The sequence below is a fragment of the Gekko japonicus genome, unplaced genomic scaffold (genome assembly GCF_001447785.1).
Source record: "Gekko japonicus isolate JY-2015 unplaced genomic scaffold, Gekko_japonicus_V1.1 scaffold3645, whole genome shotgun sequence".
NCBI classification, from domain to species: domain Eukaryota; kingdom Metazoa; phylum Chordata; class Lepidosauria; order Squamata; family Gekkonidae; genus Gekko; species Gekko japonicus.
Window position 1 is genome coordinate 8,787 of NW_015174360.1, and position 27,223 is coordinate 36,009.

The 27,223-nt window shown below is 47.7% G+C and overlaps 1 protein-coding gene across 2 annotated transcripts in view; it reads right to left on the minus strand.

Moving 5' to 3' along the window:
• LOC107121421 (perilipin-3-like) overlaps positions 1–27,223 on the minus strand; it is a 39,716-nt gene that overhangs the window by 3,152 nt on the left and 9,341 nt on the right. Inside the window, exons 2-7 of one of the 2 annotated variants that reach the window (XM_015424333.1) lie at positions 23,348–23,417; positions 20,033–20,228; positions 15,768–15,850; positions 9,934–10,165; positions 9,048–9,262; positions 4,987–5,118 (exon numbers count right to left, since the gene is read on the minus strand). In XM_015424333.1, coding sequence (XP_015279819.1) covers positions 4,987–5,118; positions 9,048–9,262; positions 9,934–10,165; positions 15,768–15,850; positions 20,033–20,228; positions 23,348–23,410 — 921 coding nt within the window. In that variant the 5' untranslated portion in view covers positions 23,411–23,417. The remainder of the gene's footprint in view (positions 1–4,986; positions 5,119–9,047; positions 9,263–9,933; positions 10,166–15,767; positions 15,851–20,032; positions 20,229–23,347; positions 23,418–27,223) is intronic. The other variant, XM_015424334.1, reaches the window with a different exon arrangement.

A 27,223-nucleotide genomic window follows, 5' to 3' on the forward strand; every position in this document is an offset into this window, starting at 1 on the left:
GCGAAGGCACCTTTCCATGGCTAACAATGAAAACATGAGTCCTAAATGCACCAGCCCAGAAAGAAAGGAGAAGTCAGCGGGAGGGGGAAGCCGAATAGTAGCAAAGTCCCACCGCTGCCTGCACCTTTTTGAGTCGACGCGGGGCACGGGAGGACAAAACAAATAAGGGGTGAGGGGGCTGGGGGGGGGAGCCGACAATTGGGGGAAGGGCCCATAAAAACGGCAGGAGGGCAGGCCCCATGGGCCCCGCGGTACCCACAGCCCTGATGGAGGCCCTTTCCCGGTTTGCCCACTCACCCAATCGCAGAAGACGGGGGCCACCAAAGCAGGGCAACAGGAAACGACCATAACAAGTCAGGTAGATTTGTAAAGGAGCAGGCAATCCTTAAGGTTTGCTGGTCCCAGGCCACGTACGGCTTTAAAGGTCAACAGCAGCACCTTGAATTGTGTCCAGACACACACTGGGATCCAGGGTTGATGGGCCAAGACTCGGATAGCGTGGTCCCAACTCTAGCCAACACCCTGACTGCAGCATTCTATTTCAGCTGGAGTTTCTGAACACTTCAAGGGCAGCCCCATGTTAAGCCCACTGTAGTAATCTAACCTAGATGTGACCGAAATACGCACCACAGTGGCCATATCTTTTCCGCCCAGGAAAGGCTGCAGCTGGCTAATCAGTCGGAGCTGGTAAAAGGCACCCCTGGCCACAGCTGCCACCACCTGCTTATCCAGTAGTAGACCCAAGTGCAGGAGCACCCTCAGCCTATGGACCTGTTCCTTCAAGGCGGGCGCGGCCCCATCCAGAAGGTGCGACACCTTAAGTCCCAAGTCAGATGCATACAGACACTCTGCAGGAAGGATGTGGCAGAAAGCCAGCTTGGTGTAGTGGTTAAGAGCACGGACTCTAATCTGGGAGGACTGGGTTTGATTCCCCACGCCTCCACACTCAGGCAGCTGCTGGTGTGACTTTGGTTCAACAAAAGGCGATGGAAAACAGTCACAATAGATAGATATAAACAGACCCGAAGGAAACTGTAAAGTGTGCTAACTGTCAATATATTCAATTTTCACAATACAATATAAAAGTGCAATATAAAGCGAATAATTTTTAGTAGAAATGTTCTGTGAACAAGTTGTTGACGATCTCCTCCGGAATGATTTGTCGTTTCGTTAAAGACTTCTTCCGAACAATGTTGTTTTGCTCATTTGGCGTGTGATAATGTTCTAATGTTCTGATAATGTTCTCATATGCTATCCAGGCAGCATGTTAAATCCTAAGCAACCTCTCTTAGGATTTAACATGCTGCCCGGTTAGAACGTGAGTGAGACATTTAAAAATGTGAATGCTTTTGAAAGAAGAGGTTGTCGGCTAGACGTTATCACACGCCAAATGAGCAAAACAACATTGTTCGGAAGCAGTCTTAACGACAAATCATTCCGGAGGCGATCGTCAACAACTTGTCCACAACAACTTGTCCACAGAACATTTCTACTAATTATTCGCTTTATATTGCACTTTTGTATTGTATTGTGAAAACTGAATATATTGACAGTGAGCGCACTTTACAGTTTCCTTCGTGACCTTGGTTCAGTCACAAGGTCTCTCAGAGCTGTTCTCTCACGGGCAGTTCTCGAAAGAGCTCTCTCAGTCCCATCTGCCTCACAGGGTGTCCGTGGTGGGGAGAGGAAAGGAAGGTGATTGTAAACTGCTTTGAGACTCCTTAGGGTAGTGAAGGTTGGGTTATAAACCCAATCTCTTCTTCTCTTCTTTTTATACCCAGTCTTCCTCCTTAATGGGAACCCAAAGCAGTTCACATCATTCTCCTCTACTTTTATGCTAACAACCCTGAGAGGTAGGTTGGGCTGAGGGCAAGGCTGGCCCAAAGTCACCCAGCTTGGATCTCCTAGATCGACCCTCTAGCCTCTCCCCAACACTGAATCCCATCAGTTTCCTGCCCGCTCAGTCTCCTCCCCTCACTGCAGTCTGCACAACTTTGTCTCATATGGGTTCCATAGGCACTGGCGTCGCCTTTCCACCATGGTCAAAAGGAGCCCCCCCCCCGCCAGTGGGAAAAGCCAGCAGGACCCAGCCCATAGTATTTTTGTTTTGAACAAATCACATTTCTAGCCCCCAGGAGCATAAAAGTCTCTCCACATCCACAGGAATTCCAAACTTGCCTTAAAACAAACGAACGGGAACAGTGAGATTAACTTAATTCTCGACCTGATATCCCATTTGCGGGTTTGTGTGCAAGGCTCCCTCTAAGCTGCAGAGTCCTGTGAGCAAAAGTTCTATTTTCTGAGCCACTGGCATGAAAGTTGTGAGCAGGCGATTTGGCTGCTGCATAAATTGGCTTGCTCTGGAGCCCTCCTTCCTGAGCTAGGACAAAAATGTGCGAGCTGCAGGCTAAAAAACTGTGAGCTAACTCACACTGACTCAGCTTAGAGGGAACACTGGTTGTGTGTCACCAGTGGTAAATTGGCTTGATGACTAGATGGTTTCTAAAGCTCATACTCTGCAAACCTGGCATCAGAGAAAGGCACCTGCTAGAGAGGGGCAAAGGAATCCACCCTCAAGCAAGCCGGGGCCTGCAGGTGGTCAAACAGGTAATTCCACCAGGACCACCCTGCATTATATGCTTATTCCTTATGAACCAGGAAACAGCCCTGCACACTTGGGCTTCCAGCCACCAATGAAAAGAGTGTGTGAGTTATTCTGTAGGACTGAGGGTGCACCTGTGCCGAATGTTTGCTCCTGCCTCTTACTCTGATAAAGTCTGCCAGATGCACTGATCCAACTGCACTGTTTTATCTAGCACCATCTGTGTGCAGAATTACAAGCCTGCCATGGCCCCAAGGAACTTGCAGTCCAAAAAGATCATAAATCCAGGAGGATTTTCAAAACCGGAGGAGAGAAAGGACTGTGTTTGTACCAGCTACTGAGAAAGGAGATTTTCACTCTCCCATAACGGAGGCATCGTTTGTACCAGCTACTGAGAAAGGAGAGAGATTTTCACTCTCCCATAACGGAGGCATGTTCATCCTGGTGGAGTGATTAGTGGTTCGGAGCACGGACTCTAATTGGGGAGAACTGGGTTGGATTCCCCACTTCTCCACCTGTGGCTGCTGGTGTGACCTGGGATCAGTTACAAGTTGCTTCAGAGCTGTTCTCTCAGGAGCAGTTCTCGAAAGAGCTCTCTCAGCCCCACCTACCTCACAGGGTAGGGAGGAAGGGAAAAGGATTGTAAGCAGCTCTGAGACTCCTTCAGATAGTGAAGGGCAGAGTAACCAATCTCTTCTTACAATTCATGGGCACCCAAATAAAGTCAATGCACTGCAGATTCATGACAGACTAAAGAAGCCCAGAGAACTAGCACAGGGAACTCAAAGCCACTGGCTTTGGCCTGGTCTACGATGAGATGGCAGCATTTCCAAGGTGGACTGTACTACTTAAGACTACAGGGGTGGCCATCACCTTTTTATCGCCATCCTGGAAACCAGGAAGAAACACCTAGTGTCTGGAATGGCATGCCAGTTATCCCACTTCCAGGGAATTATTTAAGTAGACAAATATGGGCCAAATGCAGTCCTTCACCTACAACCTGAAACAATACAGTCTGTCCCACCATCTCTGCACCCAGCTGCCTCTTTCTGTTGTGTGTCTGGCCCAGGCCTCGAAGGCTTTCCAAAAAGGCTGGACAAATCTGTGGAGCCTGACGGACAGCTAGTAGTTGCAACAAGCAACGTAAAAAAGCTCCCATGTTCAGAGGGGCTGGAAGTTAACAAGCAGGAGTAGTAGAAAAGAACAAGAGTCCAGTAGCACCTTAAAGATCAGCAAAATTCATGGCAGGGGATGAGCTTCCGTGAGTCCCTGCTCACTTCTTCAGATACAGCGGGGGAAGGTGGGCGGCTTCAACAGCATCCGGTTTAGCTAGCATAGTGTCAGGGTTGTTAGTCAGGTCACACCACACAGGGCTTCATAAGAAGGTGAGTGTTTATTGATGGATCCAGTACTAATGATCACGTATACCACTTGTGTCAGGAACAGCCTTCAGTATAAGGGCCTCTGACTTATAGTGAAATCAAACATCCCCCCCAATGAGCAGAAGCCAATGGTGGCACAAAGGATTTATCCTCTGGTTACAGTAACATCTGAACTGAACAGAACTGCTGTCAGTTCTAGCCCATGCTGGTGTGAGCTACCAGCCTTGTTCCCAGCTCGCCGTCCACCCAGCGGTTCGAAAGCTTCGGCGAGTAGATAAAATGGGTACCACTCCTTAGAGAGGGTGGGCACACTAAAGGTGTTAGCAAGCGAGGAATGTCCAGCTCGGAAGCTCGGAAGCCTGGAAAGATCTCCTCGGCATCAAGAAGCCTGCGATGGGCCGATCCGGCCAGGCGGTGGCAGTGCGGCGCTGCGACTTGAAGCAGTCCTGGAAAAAGCTGACATCATCTAGCCAAGCCGAGTGAATGCCGTCTAGAACACATCTAAGCCTACAGCTGAACAAAATCCCCGCCGGCTGCAAACATGTCCAACTTAAAAGATTTATATGTTGTCCTCCTTTACCCCTATGAATCATTGTTAGTCCCGTGTGAATATGTGTAACTGTAAATCGCTCAGAGCCAGCAGCTATGCAGGATTGAGCGATTAATAAATCAAAAGATATTATTATTATTATTATGGTTTGCGCGTGGGGCAAAGCAAGCAATCTAAGCAAAAAGCCGTTGCGTTCCCAGCCGAGTAAGTGCAGCTGGAGACTACAAGGCCAAGCCTGAGATAGCGCACAGTGGCTGGACAGAGTAGAGCTGAGAACGAGGAGGAGAAAATCCCCCCCACATTCCAGATCCATGACAGGGCTACCTGACACATAGAGGCTGGACTAGAGGGACCCTCAATCGCGACTCTTCAGACGGGTCATACCGGGCTGCTAGAGCCCGTTCGGAAAGAACAGCTCCATTGCCCGGGGTGGGCACCACAAACAAACCAACCTCCGGCTCTACTGAAGCTTCCACCAGCTCCCCGCTCCCCGCCTGCCTCTTGCTCCACTCCAACCACATCTGGTGCAGCTTCTCTTGGCCTCCTTGGAGCTTCTGGCCAACGCCCTCCTTGACGTGTTCCACCTGCCAAGACAGCCAAAGGATTGGGGGGGGGGTTAAGAGGGGGCAGCCATGTTTTCTCCTCATTACAAACATGTCCCTCAGGCAGCAGAGAGAAGAAGAGAAGTTTGGATTTATACCCTGCCCTTCACTACCCAAAGGTGTCTCTTAACCACTACACCAAACTGGCCCCACCACCACCATGGAGTCATCACCAAATAGCAATCATTTCAACTCACCTTGGTTCACACCTGGGCTGAGGCTACTGCCCCCCCCCCCATAATGGATAGCCTCTAGTCCCACCCTCTGGGCACCCCAGCAAATCCCTGCCGGGGAGGGTAGGCCTATAATAAGTGGCTGTAGGAACCCGAGCTGCACCGTTAGGAAAGTAAATTAATGAATAAATATACACTGCAAGCAAGAAACTTTTGTAAACTAATGATGCAAAATTGACTGGTAGTAGTTATATTGTATGGACTGGATGTTCTTGTTATATTGAATGTACTGAATATCTATACTTGATTACAGGGGTCATTTTGTAGAAAAAGAGGTGCAGGAGCTCATTAGCATAACTTATTTGCATATGCCACACCCCCTGACGTCACTGGAAGTGTGTCAGAAGGCAACACCCACTGCTCAGGCTCCACTGGACTGTTTTGGATTGCTAGCTATTGGGGGGGATGGGACGTGCAGATCTGCCCTAGCAGAGGAGGAAGAGTTTGTACCTGAATAAACCTTGGCATTAAAGGTGCCACTGGACTCTTTTGGATTGCTAGCTGGGGGGGGGAACGTGCAGAAGGAAGGAAGGGGAAGGAAGGAAGGAAGGAACGCGGGAGAGAAAAAAGAGAAGGAAAGAAGGAGGGAAAGAAAACCACACCACGGGGTTTCTCGGATGGGAAAGAAAGAGGGAGAGAAGGAAAGAAGGAGGGAAGGAAAGGAAAGGAAAGAAGAAAGAAAGAGGCTTCTTGCTCCTCGTGGCCCGTGGCTGCTGGGAGCAGGGGGTGGGGCTTCTTGCATGTGCCCACCCCCTGGGCTCTTTACTGCTGGAGCTCCGCTCCTTTGCGCTCCTGCAGGAAATGACCCCTGCTTGATTAGGATGTTATAATAATACACAATGCACTTTATAGAATGATAGTTATAAACAGAACACATTAATTTACAAAAGTTTCTTGCAGTGTATATTTATTCGTTACTTGACTATAATAAGTGGCATCAGCCAATGAGAGGCTGTAGAACCGGGGGGGTGGGGCAGAATTAGGTGGAGGGAAACTCAGCTATTGCCTCAGACAGGGCTAGGGGAAGTGACAGAGAAACAGGGAACAGTTAGGCCTTGCCCAGTGAAGGAAAAGAGCTCAGGTTTCTATAGGACAGGTATATAGAGTTCTGGAGCTGACAGAGTCAGGAGTAGTGCAGGTAGAGCAGGGAAATAGCAAGATCAGGATTGGTGAGGGGATTGAGGGAAATATCCCCAAGAGAAAAGCTAACCCCTGAGATTCTTAGGTGTGAGGAGAAGTTTGAGTGGAGTCACTCTCTCTTTCTGAGAAAAACACCCTGTCAGTTCAGTAAAGCTGTGTCTGAAACCGCGACTGTTTTAAAGCAGAGTTTCTGCCACCCCTTGCTGTAGATAACCCAGTAACTTGCTACCTTCCTTGCCTTCCCCACCAAGCCACTTAAACATCGAGCCTTTCTAAAGAAGAGACAATGAACCTTTTTGGAAAGGGGGAGGGGATTGTGAAAAAGTGTTGGTGTGACTCACACCAGGAGAAGGGGAGGGGGAACGTCGTAGAAATCACCTCAGATTCCTGTTATGAGGTAATTTCTATGACTTTCCCCAGGAGATAGTACAGGAATCTGAGGTGATTTCTACTCCTTCTCCTGGAGTGATTCACGCTAACACCTTCTTTTCACAATACAAACAAATGAAGTTTATTCTTCTGTAAAAGCAGCGCATAGCCCAGCTCAGTTATTTATTAACATTGTCTGCCTGACACAATCCTGGCCGTAACCGAATCAGCTCTGTGACTCCGGGCTGGGAGGTGTGACGGGGCAAGTGGGTAGCTGAGGAAACACCTGGCCATCACACACACAAAGCCCTTCTCCCTTTTGATGCATGGAACACTATACAGCAGGGGTGTCAAACATGCGGCCCAGGTGCCGGATGAGGCCCCCTGAGGGCTTTTACCAGGCCCGCGGTGGAACTGGCTATCTTCTGCTTCTTCTTCCAGTTCTGCTGCTGCTGCGTCATTGTAGGTTTGCAGCTTACAGATACACATCTGAACAGCATACTCAAGATTGCAACAGCACAGACATTCCAATGCAATAATTCAGAGCGAGAGGTGGCAGTTATCAGACACTGCTAAATAAACAAAATATTGCAAGGGTGCTAATGTTTTAAGCATGTTTTTAAGTAAAAAAAAAAAACCCTTCGTGTTTGTGTCCATTATAAAGTTCATATCTCCGCTACTTGGCATTACATTTTATGACACACGTGGCCCGGCCCAACAAAGTGTCATTTATGTCAGATCTGGCCCTCATAACAAATGAGGTCGACACCCCTGCTGTATACAACTTTAGCTTTACTTTCTTAAACCACCATTGACCACCCACTAACATACGTCGCCTCTGCTTGGTTTCCTGCCCTCAGCTGCACTCCCTTGTCGGCTCCTCCCCTGGCTCGTCCCTAGTTCTATGTGAGGATTTACACCTAGCTCCTCCTCCTTTTCAACCTCAGCCAGGGCTCTTTTTGTAGAAAAAGCCCAACAGGAACTCATTAGCATAACAGGCCACACCCAACACCAGAAACACATTAGCATATTAGGCCACACCCTGACAGCACCGCTCATTAGCACATTAGGCCACACCCCCATGTTACCAGAAGTGTGGTTATTCAGCCACACCCACCTTTTGCTTGTTATTTTGTTTACCTAGTTTGTTGTCAAAACCCAGGGCTTTTTTGTAGTAGGAACCCCTTTGCATGTTAGGCCACACACCCCTAATGTAGCCAATCCTAATGAGTTTCTGCTGTTGGGTGTGGCCTATTATGCTAATGAGTTCCTGCTGGGCGTGGCCAACTTGGGAGCCAGCCGGAACTCCGTTCCTGTGCGTTCCTGCCCAAAAATAGCCCTGCAATTCCCATCACCCTTCCCATCGCTGAACTTCCCTCTCTCTGTTTCTTTCCCCAGACAGCAAGTCCTGAACGAATGCCAGGTGGTTGTGGGGCTGTTTCCCCGTTCAAACTGACCCCTTGCTTGCCTCAAAGAAGCTGCCGCCGTTCTACTGAACACACCTTCACCCTTCAGCAGTCTGAGGGACCGCCTTTCCCCACTATGTCCCCCAAAGAGCACTGAGATCAGGGTCGCAAAATCCCCTGACTCTCCTTGGTCCGAAAGATGCCAGATTGGCTGCTACCAGGGCCAGGGCCTTCTCGGTGGCGGCTCCGCACTGGTGGAATGAGCTCCCGGAAGACATCAGGGCCCTATGGGACCTCTTACAGTTCCACAGGGCCTGTAAAACGGAGCTCTTTCACCAGGCCATCGATTAGGAGCTGCCGCTGAGGAATGAGCTATTAAAGACTGAACTACTTCGGCCCTTATGCTATTGGCACTAAGAACAACTATGGATACTGATTTAGGTATATTGGACCACCATACAGCAATCGCCATCTGCACTCAACTGCACTTTGTACATATATTGTTGTTACGTGAATTTTATAGTACTGCACTTACGTATTTGTGTTCTATTGTATTTCAACCTGTTGTATGCCGCCTTGAGCCTGCCTGTGCAGGAAAGGCAGGTTATAAATCGAAAATAATAAATAAATAGTTTGAGACCATTCAGCGACATCACAGTAGCTCAGCAAAGTGACAGCAGGCTACAGACGTTGACAGCAGGGTGAGCAACCAAGGTGGCCCAAGAGGAGGCTTCAGAGAGGTCCCCCATCAGGGCATTCTTACCAGCTCGATCATCAGGTGGAGCTGGGCTAGGGAGACTTCTGTGCCCTGCCGGATGCTCCACAGCTTGCCCACAGAATGCTGGTAGGCCCGGTGGCGGAGTTTGCTTGAGAGAGACCCCAGGCGGACGAAATAGCTCTGCCGCTCATTCGGCTGCTTTGGGGTGGCCGGCTCAGAGCAAGCCGGCTCAGAGGAATCCAACGAGGCAGCCATTTCGACTGGAAGAAAGAAATCGAGACGGTTCCTGGCCATCAACAGGCAAGCTCAAGAAATTGCCAGCTGGCTAGTCGTATTTTGATCCTGCCCTTTCCTTAAAGGAACTCAGGGTGGCATACAGGGGGTCATGCAGTTACCACATCCCCCCAGCCACCGGGTTGCCCAGATCCAGGTTGGGAAACCCCTGGAGGTTTGGGGATGGAGCCCGGGGAGAACAGGGACCTCAGTGGCGCACAATGCCATAGAGCCCAACCTCCAAAGCATCCATTTTCTCCACTGAGTGGATATATCACTCTTACTACGTTTCAGGCAGAAACCCTGTTTAACAGGATGCCTTTTAATCCATACGGCTAGCCGGAAGCCCTTTAATCCATACGGCTAGCCGGAAGCCCTTTAATCCATACGGCTAGCCGGAAGCCCTTTAATCCATACGGCTAGCCGGAAGCCCTTTAATCTATATGGCTAGCTGGAAGCCCTTTAATCTATACGGCTAGCCAAAAGCCCTGGTGGCCATAAGCTCCACCTAGCCCCATCCACTTTCTAAAAGTACTTGGCGGGCATTGGGGAAGGTGTTGGTGGGTGCCCTGGCACTCACGGGCACCACGCTGGGGACCCCAGTTCTAGTCCCTACTGTCAAGATAGGGCACTGCCCTATGCCTCACACTCTACTCACTTAGCTCTTGCTCCGTCACAGGGAGGTAATGGTCCACAAGGTCTTCTGACATGTCCAGTACAGCATCCATGCCGTTTGCCACCATCTGGCCCACTCTGGACCCCATGACGGTACTCACGCTGCCCGACACCACCGATCTGGTCATGTCCACCACCCCGCTCACGCCACTGGCCACAGCATCCTTGGCCCCATTGACGGTACTCGAGACCACTTCCTTGGTGCTGGCAACCACCTGGAAGGTTAGGAGTTCACATTTCAGGATGGAGAGAAAGAGGCGACCATTCCTTCCAACCACCTGGCACAAAAAGCTCTTTGGGGAAGGGGCTTCCAAAGCTCAATATAAAACCCCTGAGATCACAAAAAGCAATATGATGACAGGTATCAACGGAAGAAAAATATTGCCACTTAGGAAAATACAAGAAACACTTAAACCTGGTGGCAGCAACACTTGATCTTCGCCAAAAGACTGAGAAGCGATATTATAAATTATAAGAGAATAAATTGTATATTAAAAAGTTTGGTCTAGAGAACACTTATTGATGTTTATTTAAATAAGATTGGTTAGAGAAGTATGTTTAAAAACTTTAACTCATAGCTGTCAGCGTCCTTAGCCAGGTTACTCAACACAGGGCTTCATGAGAAGGTAACTGTTTATTGGTAAATCCAGTACTAGAGACACATGCAGTGTTCCCTCTAAGCTGAGTTAGTGTGAGCTAGCTCACATTTTTTTAGCCTCTGGCTCAGGAAAGAGGGCTCCAGAGCAAACTAATTTATGCAGTAGCCAAATCGCCTGCTCTCAACTTGAATGCCAGTAGCTTTACAAAGTAGCATTTTTGCTCACAAGACTCCACAGCTTAGAGGGAGCATTGGACACGTGTACAGCTTGTGTCAGGAATGGCCGCCAATACTAGGGCCTCTGACTTATACTAGAGTCAAACATCCCCCCGGTAAGCATGAGCCAATGGATACATCTCGCGCGCGTGGGCAAAGCAAGCAGGCAAAGCAAAAACCGTTAACTTTCCCAGCCGAGACTAAAGCTGGAGCATCTACAAGGTCAAGCATAACATAGCAAACAGTTGGTGAGCCAGGGAGAGCTGAGACAGAAAACGGGAGGGCACCCCTCCACATTCCAGACCTATGACAGGGCTACCTGACAATAGTTAGGTAAGGTTTATAACAGAGGATTGCATAGATTGTAAATTTATAAAGTTATCAAGGTCTTAATCTGATATAAAAAAGCCCTCCTCCTCCTATATAAACAAGATTGGTTTAAGGATCCCATGAGCTTGTGTTTAGGGAACATAGATATGCTTAAGAAACTTTATTAAATGGAAGATTTTAAAAAGTGTAAGCAAGGCTGATATTAAGAATTCAGCTTGATTTGTAGTTTTTCCCAAGTTGTAAGATTGATGTTTAGTACCTGCAGTGCTTCAAAATCTTTCAAATCGTTTTCTTTTGTAAGTAATAAGTCGTAGCATACAATTTTGTCTTCCGTCATTAGGTTAGGCATTATGAATGCTTCAAGCGGGGAAACCCATCTAGGTATTTTGTCATAAAATTTTTCTTTTACCTTTCTCCATATTCTTATTAGTGAATCTCTTAGAATATGTCTGCAGAAATGCTGCTGGTTTTTTTTCTTCATCGTACCACACATAGGCCCATGTGTAGCCCGTGAGCCTCCAGCTTTAAAGTTCTCCTGTCCTCTAATAATGCCCATTCACGTATCCACCCCATTGCAGCCGCTTTGTAGTAGAGTTTCCAATCTGGGAGACCCATACCTCCTCTTTCTTTTTTGTCATGCAACAATTTTAGTCTGATACGCGGTCTCTTTGCCTTCCACATAAATTTCCTTATAATTTGGTCTAGTTCTTCACATATTTTGTAATTTGTTAATATAGGAATTGTTTGGGCCAAAAATAAAAATCTTGGTAGAATATTCATTTTTATAGTGGCTGTTCTGCCCATCAGTGAAATGTGAAGGTCCTGCCATTTTTGCAAATCTTTCTTAATTTCTTCTATTAGGGTTTATAATTGTTTTCATATAGTTGCATGTTTTTGTTTGTCAAGTTGATGCCTAAGTATTTCACCTTGTGCCATTAGAACCAGAAATATACTTGTTGAACATCTTACCGGATAGGATAAAATATAACGATACATATTTGATATTGTATATCCTCACAATCGCTAGAATAGCTATAGCAAAATGTTGGAAATCTGAATGACTGTGTGTTTAAGAAAAGATGGCAGAAATTAGACAATTGGTTTGAAATGTATGGATAAGAAACTCCAAAAGGTGATGAAAATGTATACGTTTTTTGTGTTTTTTTCTTTTTGTTACAAAAAACCAAAATAAAATATTTTTTAAAAAGAAAAAAAAGAATTCAGCTTGATTTAAGAGGCAGGCTACAGAATTCTTTTTTGGTGACGTTAAAACAATTAGAACAAATAGAATGAGAAAAGAATTTGACTATGAATTTGGAGAACTGCAGAAATTCACTTAATATCTAAATGTATGTTATAGATTATTGTAGAATGCTTAGATAATGTTTAAACAGAAGAAACATGTTTTGTTAATCTATAGAGTTGCAAAAATTATAGACCCATGTGCTTATGAAGTTTTAAGATATACTTAAATCTAGAATTATACAAAACGGTAATGAAACATCGTTGACAGTGCTTAAATATTAATAAATAGGTAATGCTTAACATAGGCTTGCAAAGTTATTAGTTGGCTATATGGTTGAAAGAATGGCAATTAGATATACATGTATGAGGTAGTTAAGAGATATAATGTTGATATTATTACTCTCATGTATGTTTGTTTGTCTGTTTTGTTTTGTTTAAAACAATAAAAATTATTTTTAAAAAACCCTGGTGGTGGCAGTGGGGAATGAAAAGGCTTTATCTGGTGGCCAGATCCAAGTAAGGTACTGTGGAGGGGAGTTTCAGAGTCAAGGTGCCTCCACCAAGAAAGCCCTGCCCCTGGCTTGCCACCTCATTTCGGAAGCCGCAGGGTCTCTGAAGACTTTAGCCCCTCGTTGCAAAACTATTATGGCTAGGCTATGTTGCAAAACAAACATGGAAGGCAAATGGCACTTCAGAACGGCCTACGGTCAGGACCACCCATGTGAACGCTGTAGCTTAGTGAGGCCCTGCCTCACCCCTTCGAAGGAAAGTATTAGATGGCTGCTAACAAAGATCCGGAGAGTGATTTCAACAAAAGTGATCAGCTTTATTGTAGGTACGAACAAGCGCTTGAAAGAAGTTGTGGAGAAACGCCATTTTAGGTATGTTTAAGTTGGTGTGGGCCAGATAGGAGGGGACTATTAAACCTGAGGTAGGCCTTGGCCTAGTCTCCTCCTCATCCCCCCCCCCTTGTTCCAACCAGCAGTTTCTTCCCTCGCAGGGAATTGGTGCAGTTCTGATTGGTCGCTGTTGTGGAGTGACCAATAGTAAGTTAGTTCGGAGGAGCCTTCGTCTGGCTCGAAGCTTAACATGGTCATGCGGCGATTCACGTAAGCCTTTTCGAATACACCACAGAAAAGATTATATAATCTTTCCTTTCCCTGTCTTTTGATCTAATATCTATCTACCTACCTAAATAAATAAAGGTGTCTCAGATTTCTTCTCCAAGTTTCTAGACCTGGGGTGTCAAACATGCGGCCCGAGGGCTGGATCAGATCCCCGGAGGGCTTCCATCAGGCCTGCAGTAGAACTGGCCGTCTCCTGCTTCCAGTTCTGCTGCTGCTGCTGCTGCTGCATCATAGCCTGCTTCACCAGACTCTCTTAATCACTCAGCCATTTCGTGTTTTAACCCGGGTCCTAGACTCAGAACTCTGAGCATGAGATTTCTGTGGCGAATGTCAATAGATCAAAAGTAGGTTTGCAGCTTACAGAGCTAATGTTTTAAGCATGTCTTCGTGTCCTTTATAAAGTTTATATCTCCGCTACCTGGCATTACCTTTTATGACACGTGTGGCCCGGCCCAACAAGATCTCCTTTGTGTCAGATCCGGCCCTCGTAACAAATGAGTTAGTCACCCCTGCCCTAGACCTCAAGGCTGGGGTCAGGCTTAAAATAACGGCCACAATCGCATTATGAGCCAGCCAGTTAGTAGAGTCCCACCAATGCGTTTCCTGCAGACTTGATGCCAAGGGGAGACACGAAGAAGGGCAACAATTCCCAGGCGGTTGCTGTGATCAACCACCAGCCATGCTGTTCCTTGCTGGCAAGCAGGGGTCATTTTGTAGAAAAAGAGGTGCAGGAGCTCATTAGCATAACTTATTTGCATATGCCACACTCCCTGACGTCACCAGACGTGTGTCAGAAGGCAACACCCACCGCTCAGGCTTCACTGGACTGTTTTTGATTGCTAGCTGTTGGGGGGGGGGGGGAGGATGTGCAGATCTGTCCTCGCAGAGGAGGGAGAGCTTGTACCTGAATGAAATTTGGTCTTAAAGGTGCCACTGGACTGTTTTGGACTGGGCGGCCGGGGAGGCTCTGCAGCTTACCTGGCTGCTTCTTGCTCTGACTGAGGGCTGCTGGGAGCAGGGGCTGGGGCTTGTTGCATGTGCCCGCCCCCAGGAGCTCTGCTCCTGTGCACTCCTGCAGGAAATGTCCCCTGCTGGCAAGCATTCACTTGCACTGAAATGACAGACTGTAAACCCCGAGGAACGGCTGGAGGCCTAGTCCTCACCGAGAATGTATTTATTTAATTATTTACTTATTTGATTTATATCCCGCCCTCCCTGCCAAGGCAGGCTCAGGGCGGCTTACATATAGCATGTTAAGATGATTAAAACATATATTTCCGCAAAACCACAAAGATATGATAATAAAAACATATCATAAAGTGGTGGCATCATTTGTAAAAGACGGTGGACATTCACAGCATCCAATAGTCAGCTACTACATAGTCGAGATTATAGCAGGCTGTTGATCACGATGTTTATATTGGTGCTGCCACTGGGGCCAGGGCCTCGGTGTTGAAAAGGGAGGCTCCCTAGTCAAAGGCCTGGCGGAAGAGCTCCATCTCGCAGGCCCTGCGGAACTGTAAAAGGTTCCACAAGGCCCTGATGTCCTCCGGGAGCTCATTCCACCAGTACGGAGCCGTCACTGAGAAGGCCCTGGCGATGGCCAACCTGGCTTCTTTAGTGCTCTCTGGGGAACGTGTGGGGAAAGACAGTCCCTTAGGTATGTGGGTCCCTGACCATGTAGGGCTTTAAAGGTGAGACCCAGCACCTCAAACCGAATTTGGTATGCTCTAGGCAGCCAGTGCAGTGATTTTAGCGCAGACTGGATGTGTTCCCGCATAAGGAGACCCAACAACAGCCTGGCCGCTGCAGCTTCCGGATTTGGGACAAGGGCAGCCCCATGTAGAGACCATTACAGTAATCCAGTCTCGAGGTGACCATTGCATGGATCACTGTCGCCAGGTCATTGCGTTCAAGGAAGGGAACCAACTGCCTACCCTGACTGCACAGGCACACAATTAAATGTACCAACCCCTCCCCCCAAACCACTTGCACATAACTAGCAGGTCAGTACAAAGCATTCAAACCTTATTTCTTCCCAACAATGTTAAAATATTGACATTCTATCCCGGAAAGATTTAAAAAGTTGAAACAGCACCAGGAAACCTGACAGGCTAGCCTTCTAAGTACGGGGAGGTTTGGAATGCTCAGTGGTGCGAGCCTTCCAGATACAGACCTATGGTAACACCCAAGGGTGACTTGTACAGCACCAAGCACAGCAATGGACCAACAGGGTGCTGGGTGGCTTCTTGGCAAGACCCTGAACTCGCACCCTAGGAGAACAGGGGAGGAGATACTCACCTTCTCAGACGGCTGCTGCAAAATGGGTAGTTTTTCTTCCAATTTATCCAGGCTCTTGCATGCATACTCATTGGCTGTTGCAACTAGAGGGAGAGAAGAGAGAGACGTATGTTTCCCTTTGGTCCTGAGAGTGGAAGAGTTCACCGCTTTCCCCAAGTTGCTGGTCCTCATGATGGCAAGATTTGTGTCCTTGGGTACAATATTGGTAGGCTGCCTTTCCAAAACATGTGGCTCCCAAGGAGCTTATACTGCACCTCAAAATAAATCGAAAAAACGCAGCTGAATAAAAGCAAGTTTTAAAAGAAGAAGAGAAGAAGAGATTGGATTTATACCCCCGCCCTTCACTCGGGGTCTCAGAGCGGCTTACAAACTCCTTTTCCCTTCCCCTCCCCACAACAGACACCCTGTGAGGTAGGTGGGGCTGAGAACTGTGGCTTGCCCAAGGTCATCCAGCAGCTGCAAGTGGAGGAGTGGGGAATCAAACCCGGTTCTCCCAGATTAGAGTCTGCACACTTAACCACGACAGCAAACTGGAGACTCTCCATCCCTTGGCACGCAGAATCAGCAAGGCTGAATCTCTGTTACCGCATGTATACAGGGATGAGCTTGGCTTGTTTTCGTGACACCACTGAGCTCCAGCGTCATTCTCGCATCTCTTTGTCAACTAGGGTTTTCAGGTTCAATCTTGTCCCCAGTGGGGTACTGGGTGGGGGCGTTCCAGGAGGGGGCGTGGCCATCCCCAATGTGATGAAGTCACACAGAATGACATTATCATGACCCGGACGTAGCTTGTACATGCCTCCACTTCTTTCCAACCATTTAAAGGAAACCTTCCCTTTAAACAGTGGGGAGGGGGAGCAAGTGAACTACATGCACCTGCCCTGCAAACGGCAAATTTGCTGCTTGTGGGGCACGTGTGTGGGGCACCTGCTTTTTTCAAGTGGGGCAGCAGATGACTGTTGGGGACAGGGTTTCTCCTGCTGGCCGGCATTGTGGGGGGAGCCCTAAAAGTTAGGGGAGCCCCCGATCCCACCGGGGGACTGGCACCCCTACGGTTAACTCTTGCATTTATGTGGTAATTTGCTGCCATCCATTGATCTTACTGGCCACCTGATCCAATTTCAGCTCTATATATGGATCTTGGCTCTGAGTGGCCCCTCCTAATAGCTGCCCCCCATCCTCTTTTTTCCTGTAAATAACCCTTGAGGAGATTTTATTCCAATTTGCCTGAAGAAGGGTGCTTTGCACACGAAAGCTTACACTGTCATGATCTGGCCTGTGCCACCAGAGGCCTCCTAGGCCAAGGGAGCCTGGCTAGCAGTAGGTGAGGCTGGGCCTACAACTCCCAGAAGCCCCTGAGAGGTTTTGGAGCCAAAATTGACGAATAGGGAAGAAGAGGGCTGGGGAACAAAAGAGCTGATGCCAGAGCAGAAGCTGTTCTTCTTCCCAGAGGGCAGAGCCAGAAGGGAGGCTGCTGCAAGGAAGAAACCCTCATCCTGAGGGAAGGGTGAGTAGTCTGAGGACACTTGGAATAGTGAGCTAGGGACAGTATATATTTAGACGCATTAGGGCATCTGATTTCTTTTTTTTTCACTCACTTACTGTTATTATTCTGCACCTTGTAGTTTGACCTCCTATAACATAAACCTTTTCCTTGTTTCACTCTGCCTGGTCCTCACGCCTATTATTCGGCCAAAAAGGAGGTCTGAAGGTCTTGGGAGGGTGCTCTGGGCCTTCTCGAGGGAACCTAAATCCAGAGTGGTGGCAGCATCAGGTGACACCCCACCTGAGTCATGACATACACACTGAATGAAACTTTGTTGGTCTTAAAGGTGCCACTGGACTCAGACTTTGTTCTACAATCAGCAATGTTCCTCTCCTATGAAAGGAGAGCAGGCTTGATTAAGCAAAGACTTGTTGATATTGAGACATAAGAATTGAAAAGCCCGGCTTCTTGTCGTTGTTGGGAGCTTTCATCTGGCCCTTCCCTTCCTGAATACCTCTCTTGTTTGTGTGATCCTCATCTTCGTAGGGCGTTTTTGTTAGCCCGTTTTAATGTTCTCCCATCTATGGTGCCATATGGGAGATTCAAGAGAATTCCATATACAGATAGGTTGCGTCCATGTGGGATGAGTGAGATCGAAGGTAACAATCATGTTATTTTGCACTGTTAGGTTTTATGACGATCTCCATGCTGTATTTTTAAAGCCTTTCCTGCTACCTTTGGAGGGCCGATCCGAGGATCGTAAGACCTTTATACTTTTAGCCTCAAGTAAGAGCGGAATCACTGAACCTGTAGGAAAATTTCTCTACCAGGCCTCTAGGAGGCGATGTTCTTCCTAACCACAGATTCCAGTGTATTTTATTTGGATTTGTGCTGTAATGCCAATAAAGGTGTCTGTGTGTGTGTGTGTAATAAAGGAGGGCAGGGAACAGCACACAGGGAATTCGGGGGGGGGGGGTCAGGAGCAGTGTTCCCTCTAAGCTGAGTTAGTGTGAGCTAGCTCACAGTTTTTTAGCCTCCAGCTCACACATTTTTGTTTTAGCTCAGGAAGGAGGGCTCTAGAGCAAACTAATTCATACAGTAGCCAAATCACTTGCTCACAACTTTTAATGCCAGTAGCTCACAAAGTACAATTTTTGCTCACAAGACTTCACAGCTTAGAGGGAACATTGGTCAGGGGCATCCCACACTTCTGGAGGACGCCTGAGACAACACGCTTTGCCAAGTTCGTAGTCCACATGGGGGCAGAGATCGCCAGACCCTAGCCACACCATAGCGAGGCTGAACCCAACAACCCAGAGACGGCCACGCGACTTAAGGTTGCCGAACTCCCAGAGGCAGCTAGAGATCTCCTGGGGTTAAACTGATCTTCAGGCCACAGAGATCTGTTCACCTGACGAAAATGGCTGCTTTGGAAGGTGGACTCTATGACATTGTGCTCCACTGAAGTCCCTCCCCAAGCCCCGCCCTCCTCAGGGTCCACCCCCAAAACCTCCAGTTATTTCTCAACCTGGAGGTGGAAACCCTACGGCTACAGCCCTGCATGGTTCCTCAGCTCTCGTTACTATGAGTACAAAACACAGAACTCATGTCAAGTGAGAAATCCTAGCCCTTCGTGTAATTTTAATACAGGTTGTGACACCCACAATGTCTCCTTATAGAAGCTGGGTGAACCACGGGCCCCAGAGAACGGAGAACTCTAGGCCCGACACACACATGTCCCAGATACCAGAAGTGGCCGATCCACCTCCGTATATTTATTGGATTTATAACCTGTCCTTCCACACATAGCAGGACTCAGGGTGGGTAATACCATTAAATTAGGTTAAAAACCTTTTACCAAATATCTAAAACAACTCGGAAATTTACAATCCAATAAGACAACCCTTAAGGAGAGCACAGTATTTACCAAACATCTAAAACAACTCGGAAATTCACAACAATCGAATAAGACAACCCTTAAGGAGAGCACAGTAGTGCCTCATTTCCCGACAGTGTGGGAAGGGAAGAAAGGAAGATGCAAGGAAAAGGGGAAGTCAGTCTACTTAGAAATCATCGCAGTCCTCAGCCATAGGGCCTGGCGGAACAGCTCCGTTTCACAGGCCCCACAGAACTGCATCAGCTTGCACTGGATGAATGATGTTGTGGTTCGTGTTTTGACTGTTTTAATTTTTGCAGATTGTATTTTTTACTAAATTTGATGGAACCCACCCTGAGCCTGCTACGCGGGGAGGGTGGGATATAAAATAAAAAAAATAAATAAACCTCACTCAGTAGTAGTAGAAGAAGAAGAGATTGAATTTATACCCCGCCCTTCACTACCCAGAGGAGTCTCAGAGCAGCTTACAATCTCCTTCCCCTTCTCCTCCCCACAACAAACACCCTGTGAGGTAGGTGGGGCTGAGAGAGCCCTGACAGAAACTGCTCTTTTTCAAGAACAGCTCTTATCAGAACTACGGCTTGCCCAAGGTCATCCAGCAGGTGCAAGTGGAGGGGTGGGGAAATCAAACCCGGTTCTCCCAGATTAGAGTCCGCACACTTGACCACTACACCAAACCGGCTAGAGAGTTCCACCAGGCAGGAGCCAGGGTCGAAAAAGCGCCGGCTCTGGTCCAGGGCAGCCAAACACCCTTTGGGCCAAGGATTACCAGTAGATTTTTGTCCGTTGAGCGCAATGCTCTTTGGGGGTATACCAGGAGAGGCAGATCCTGTAGGTACACTGGTCCCAGACTGCTTAGGGCCTTACAGCTAAGTCACCTACTCTGAGGTTCCAGCTTAGTCAAGAAGGGCTGGGCCCCACTCACGGCGGCCGCCGTGAGGGTCTTCACACTCTTCTCCGCCACATCGCAGACAGACTTGAGGTAGGGGTGGGTCTCTTTTGTGGAGGCGTAGGCTGAGGAGACCATGTCATAGGTTGAGCTCACAAGCGGCAGATTGGCAACTCGACTGACCACATTCTAGGAAGAGTAGAGGGGGGAAAGTTGAGAGGAAAGTATCACTCTGTTCTTGAAATCAGAACTCTAGCTTTAAGACACAAAACCTTCCGATTCATTGACACCAGGGGTCCTCTACACGGTGCCAACGCCTCTTCGGGCATCTGCCGAGTGTTTTTAGGAAGCGGGTGTGGCCTGGTAGAGTTTTTGCCCAGCAAGGCTTCCGATTGGCTGGGCAGATTTTTAAAACATCGTGTCAGCAGCCACTGCCATCACAGCACAAGGACCTGCACTCTGTTGCTGAAGCTAAACTGTGGAAACCATTTTGTGGCTGGCTCCGCCTCCTGCGGCAGCCATTTTGTGGCTCCACCAACCATGCGATGTCAGAATTCCAAATGTAATAGAATATTGGAACTCTAGCGTGTTCATTAATTAAAAAACTGGCCAATTACCGATGTAATCTAAAGCTAGAGCCTCCCTCACCACAGTGTTGATGATATTTAAAACCTCATCTGTTGGATCATAAGAAATGTGTTTGTAAAATCCAGTTTCTGAGAGCTGTTTGGAAACTTCTTGAATATAGAATGTTCTGTCAGGCAGTACTAATCCTCCACCCTTGTCTGCCCCTTTAATAACAACCGAAGGGTCTTTACTAAGGGAACTAAGTCATTCTTGTTCATCTCTGGTGAGGTTATATTTGAGACGTTTTTTGTGGGACTCCAAATATTGAATGTCTTCAAGCACTCGTCTCTCAAATACAGTAATGGAAGGTACACTGACATGAGGAATGAATGCTGATTTATTCTTAAAGGGTGAAGGAGTACAAAAAACAGTGTTGCCAAAAAAAGGATCTTAACTTCAGTAGCCTAGTTAATTTGAAAAGGTCAATGCGAGTATGAAAGGCATTATACTTAGGAGTCATAGCAAAGCCTAAGCCTAAATTAAGGACCTGTGCCCGGTTAGGGGGGATGGTGAAGCTAGAAAGATTGATAACTAGGTCTTTTTTCTCCCTCTCTTGCTTTGAGGAAAGTATTCTCTTGCTCTCGTTTTGGAACGTCTTGCTAAAAACGTTCGCTGATACGTAGTGTTTGGGGTGTGCCATTTGTATACCCTATTAAGGGCATAGTCTCTATTGTTCCTTTCTAATTTCTTGATCTTAGTTTCCCTAGTGTTATCCGCATATGTTTTCAACTGTTCCCAGAGTTCCTTAAATTGATTTTCAAAAGTTTCAGATGGTATTTTTCCTTTTAGTTTATCCTCCATGGTTTTTATCTCACCTTTAAGGGACTCTGCCTCAGCTGAGGCTTGCTCTATAATCAACAACATTGTAGGAGCATTTGTTCAATATTGCTGTCCACTTATTTCTAAACTCCTCTTTGTCTAAGAACATAGCAGGGCCCTTTTGTATACGCAGCCCTCTTGGGATGATGTCCGACTGACAGTACTCCATAAGGGAGGATGCATGCAGGGTCATGCGAATGTCTTTTTTATATAAATATTCCAATTGAGTCCAGTTAGAAAACGTCTCAAATATAACCTCACCAGAGATGAACAGGAATGGCTTAGGTCCCTTAGTAAAGACCCTTCGGTTGTTATTAAAGAGGCAGACAAGGGTGGAGGATTAGTGCTGCTTGACAGAACATTCTATATTCAGGAAGTTTCCAAACAGCTCTCAGAAACTGAATTTTACAAACACATTTCTTATGATCCAACAGAATGTACCTGTGGGCTAAGAAAGGTTGGGGATCCCCGATTTAAATATTGGAATAAGAAAAAAAACACCGTGTATAATGAAACCAGTCATCTGGCGTTCCATTTCCATTTCCCCACAGCAGCCAGGTCCCTCCCAAGCCTGAAACATAAGCCAAAGATGCCCTCTGCTGATGGTCAGAGGTAGACTGCCTCTACACATGAAGGTTCCACCGAGCCACCTTAAAAGCCCTCTTTCATGAATGATGCAAGCCTCTTCTGAAAGCCAACTAAACCGGTGTTCATCAGCATCTCATTTGCAAAGGACCATCCCAGACCTACCGCCAATGCTCCCTCTAAGCTGTGGAGTCTTGTGAGCAAAAATTCTACTTTGTGAGCCGCTGGCATTAAAGTTGTGAGCGAGCCATTTGCCTACTGAATAGATTCGTTTGCTCTGGAGCCCCCCTTCCTGAGCTGAGACGGAAATCTGTGAGCTGGAGGCTAAAAAACTGTGAGCTGGCTCACACGTAACTCAGCTTAGACGGAACACTGATGGGCACCGAGAGCTTTTTTTCTGGGGAGACGGGAGTTCCAGAACCTTTCCGACAAAAGTTCTTTTAAAACCGTTTGAGAGTTCATGAGGTTTCAGTATACAGACTGAAAACCTCATCTCCCTCTCGAGAGTTCCGGCACCCCTTTTTCCAAAAAGAAAGCCCTGCTGCCACCCATTCATAAATGCCCACCACCGGGGTGGATTAAGGCTCACCGGTGCCCTAAGCACTGACCAATCTTGGTACCCCCCCCTCCTTTCCACACTGACCCAGCGTCCATTTTAGTTGTTGACCTGTCTGACCAGATATACAAAGCAGGTTGCAGCAAGACAAACATTTATTCATAGGATAACACAATAGACTGTACAAACTAAGCCAAGCTTGGGCTACATAAAGTTCTTTTCACCCTTTCCCCAACTTTGGGGTGCCTCCTTGGCCCTGGCGCCCTAAGCACGTGCTTAGTCTGCTTAAGGGTCAATCCGCCCCTGCCCACCACAGAGCCTGTGAGTTATGAGGTTGAGGAGGGGAACCACTGAAGACACCCCCCCCCAAGGAACTTTAGTTTAGGGTTGACTCTTTGCTGACAGACCAATGGATTCCCCCCTCCCCCAAAGAACCTTGGAAAATGCAAGCAGGCGGGGTGAAAGATCCCACAATTCTCCTGTAGGGGAACCAATGCAGGATCATAGATGAGGGTCAGAGGCCATCTATAGCTATGTCCCTGTTTCTGGCGGTGGACGGGCATGAACGACACAAGAGACGGGCAGGGATCCGGATTCCCCCTGGCAAAAGCAGACAGGCCGATGGGTCTCCCTCCGGCCACCTGAAACAGTTTGCAGCAGAGTTTCATAGGAGGAAGAGCCAATGTAGGTCAAAGGTGGCCTGCTGCCGGCCTCCAGTTACCTGCTGGTCCAGCTCTTTGTTTTCAGCCGCGGTCTCCTTTGAGATGTTATCTTCTGACAACATGGTGCAGCTAGGAGAGAGAGGGAAGAGAGAGAGAGAATCAGCATTTCTTCAACCAACCCAGTCCCGGAACGCTCGGGCACAATGTCAGGAAAGGACCCCTAGCCTAACATGTCGGTTAAGAAAAAAAGTTATACTTATTCATGGGAAACAGAGAGCTAGTAGGTCTCAGTGGAGCCTCCATGCCCGGGGCAGTATACCAGATGTTGGGGAACCAAAAGAAGCGGGGCTGTTGCCAGGGTGCTAAAAAAGGGCCAGGAAGCCATGTGGCTGGCCACTGTTGAGAAACAGTCTAGGCCGACCTTCTGTTGGATCCACCAATACACTCTTAATCCGACTTCTCAGGATGACTGGCTGAAGTAGTCATTGGCCAAAATGTGTCTTCCATGTATAGGAGCAGTCTACCTTTTATCTGTTGCTTTCATGTCCTCCTGGTGTGCTCCCTAAGGGGAGGAGGATTGACTGCTAGTCCACACCAGCAGGGCAATTTGTATAAGAGTTGGATTTATACCCCGCCCTTTACTCGGAGTGGCTTACAATCTCCTTTCCTTCCTCTCCCCACAACAGACACCCTGTGAGGTGGGTAGGGCTGAGAGAGCTCTGAGAGAGCCGCTCTTGGGAGAACACCTCTGAGAGAACTGTGACTGCCCCAAGGTCGCCCAGCTGGCTGCATATGGAGGAGTGGGGAATCAAACCCGATTCTCCAGATTAGAGTCCGCCGCTCTTAACCAGGACACCTTAAATAAGAGATGTTGTTACAAAAACCACTGGGCCATCCTGGAACCTCCTATGGCCATCAATGTTCCCTCTAAGCTGCAGAGTCTTGTGAGCAAGAATTCTACTTTGTGAGCTAAAGGCCTTAATGTCGTGAGCGAGCGATTTGGCTATTGCATACATTAGTTTGCTCTGGAGCCCTCCTTGCTGAGCCAAGACATAAATGTGTGAGCCAGAGGCTAAAAAACTGTGAGCTGGCTCACACTAACTCAGCTTAGAGGGAACACTGATGGCCATCTACCTCCTCACTTTCTCAGAACATTTGTGCCACTTCTCTCTTCAGAGTGAGATTAAAAAAAACCCTTCACCATTGCAACAGATTCTAACCCTAACCTGACTCTGCTCTAGAGAATCCTCCCTCTATGAATCTACCATCGAACTCCTTGCACCCTAATGTTCACAGGCTGCACATGGGGCAAACACACCTGTTAGGTATTCCAGTGCCCTGCACAAGGCAAGCATACAATCCAGGACACACTCACTCTTCCCTGCAACTGGGCACCCCAGCTGCCTGATACCCTACCAGAGAATAATGCCCCCGTAGAAATCTATGGTGCGGCCTCATTTGGAATCCGTACTACAGTTCAGGTCACCGCACCTCCAAAAAGGTATTGTAGCATTGGAAAAGGTGCAAAAAAGGCCAACTAAAATGTTGAAGGGGATGGAGGTTGAAAAGGTTAGGGCTCTTTAGCGTGGAGAAATGATGATTGAGGGGTGACATGATAGAGGTTCATAAAATTATGTACGGGATAGAGGCGGTCGAGAAAGAAGCCATTTTCTCCCTGCCTCACAATGCAAGAACTCGTGAGCACTCCAGACTACAGTTCTGGTCACTACACCTCCAAAAAGATATTGTAGCATTGGAAAAGGCCAACTAAAATGTTGAACGGGATGAAACACCTTTCCTGTGAAGAAGACGTCAAGAGCCGGCACAGCGGAGCCGGAAAGGATGCAACTGAAACCGGAAGGAGACGGGAGTCGCGCGCCTCGAGAGAGGAAGGTTGCTGCCAGACGCCGAGGAGGGCCCCCCGCCTGAGGAACCGCCGGAACCAACAGGACCAACTACCAACCACCACCATAGGGGTGCCGGTAGGTTTCCCTGCCCCTTACAAATATATGTGGCCATAGTTAGGGTAGTAAAATGGTGACTAGCACCGAACTCCCGCCAAAGCAGCTCAGGGCGGCTTACAAACAATTTAAAACCAACAAACAGTTTAAAACCAGCAAATAAAAATGGGCTATTGTCCCGATCCAACATGGCTTCTCTTATGTTCTTAATCACTTGTGTAACCCCTTCTTCGTCAGCAGCCAGAACACAGCTTTTTGTATGTTCCTGGGGCCGGGAGGAAGAGAAACACATCAATTTTCTAGAAAGTGAAGATAGATTTACATGTTGGTGCATTTGTTCCCATCTCTTAAACTACCATTCTCCTTCAAGTGAAATTTTATGTTTAACTAGACGCAACCAGCCAGGTGTCAGAGTGGCGGTTACTGAACATGTGCAGAGAGAGTACTAAGTTCATGTGTGATATGGAGGAGGTGGGGGGGGGCAGGATTTATGAGTCGTTCCCTAAGGATACCCAGCCCCCAAAATATACTTTTCCCAGTGGCTTTCTATCAAGAACATTTTTATCCCACTGAACTTATTACACAGACCTCAGTGAAGAGATTGGATATATACCCCGCCCTTCACTACCCAAAGGAGTCTCTGAGCAGCTTACAAACTCCTTTTCCTTCCCCTCCCCACAAAAGGCACCCTGTGAGGTAGGTGGGGCTGAGAGAGCTCTCTCTTGAGAACTCCTCTTGAGAGAACAGCTCTGAGAGAACTCATGACTGACCCAAGGTCACACCTGCAGCTACATGTGGAGGAGTGGGGAAATCAAACCCGGTTCTCCCAGATTAGAGTCCACACTCCTAACTACTGCACCAGACTAGCTCTCAATGACTCTCCCTTTTCCAGTGTCGTGTAGTAGGCACTGGGAGACCCAAGTTTAAATGCCCACTCTGCCATTTAAGCTTTCTGGGTGACCTTGGGCCAGTCACACACACACTCAGTCTAAACTACCTCACAGGGTTGTTGTGAGAATAGAGAATGATGGAAGTTACTTTGGCCCTCCACTGGGGAATAAAAGCAGGGTATAAATGGAGCAGATAAATGTTATCCTCACAAAGACCACATGACTGGCCCTGGTGAGATTTATGCCACTGTTGGATTTGAACTCACATCTCCTCAATCTTGGCCAAATGGTCTAACCCAGGGATGTCAAACATGTGGCCCGGGGGCTGGATCAGGCCCCCGGAGGGCTTCTATCAGGCCTGCAGTGGAACTGGCTGTCTTCTGCTGCTTCTTCCAGTTCTGCTACTGCTGCGTTATCATAGGTTTGCAGCTTACTGATACACACCTGAACAGCACACTCAAGATTGCAACAGCACAGACATTTTGATGCAGGAATTCAGAGCAAGGGGTGTCACAGTTATCAGACACTGTTAAATAAAGAAAATATTGCATGTTTTTATTTTGTATTTGTGTCCTTCATAAAGTTTATATCTCTGCTACCTGGCATTCCATTTTATGGCACACATGGCCCGGCCCAACAAAGTCTCATTTATGTTAGATCCGGCCCTCATAACAAATGAGTTCGACACCCCTGGTCTAACCACTAAAAAGACTTTGAACCCAGTGAGGCTTTGCTTTTCCATCCTGAAGCCCAACTGAGACAATTTTGGGAGGGGGGGCAGAGTTAAGTCCGGCAAGTTTCAGCATTTCATGTCCACACTGAAGATCTCCCCCCCCCCCAATACCCACACGACAACAACCTAGAGCCGCCTGAACGGATAGCATCTTCAGGACACCTAGCTATACCACCGAACGGCACGCTCCTCTGGGCACGGACTGCTTTTGCTCTGTTCAAACACCTCGATTGCGCTGCATCTATTTGTACCCTGTGCCAAAATTCGAACTAGGAGAAACAATGCTTTGAAGCCAGAGCCAAGTCAACTTTGCAAATGGGGCCCAAGGAAAGCAAATGAAAGATTCCCCCT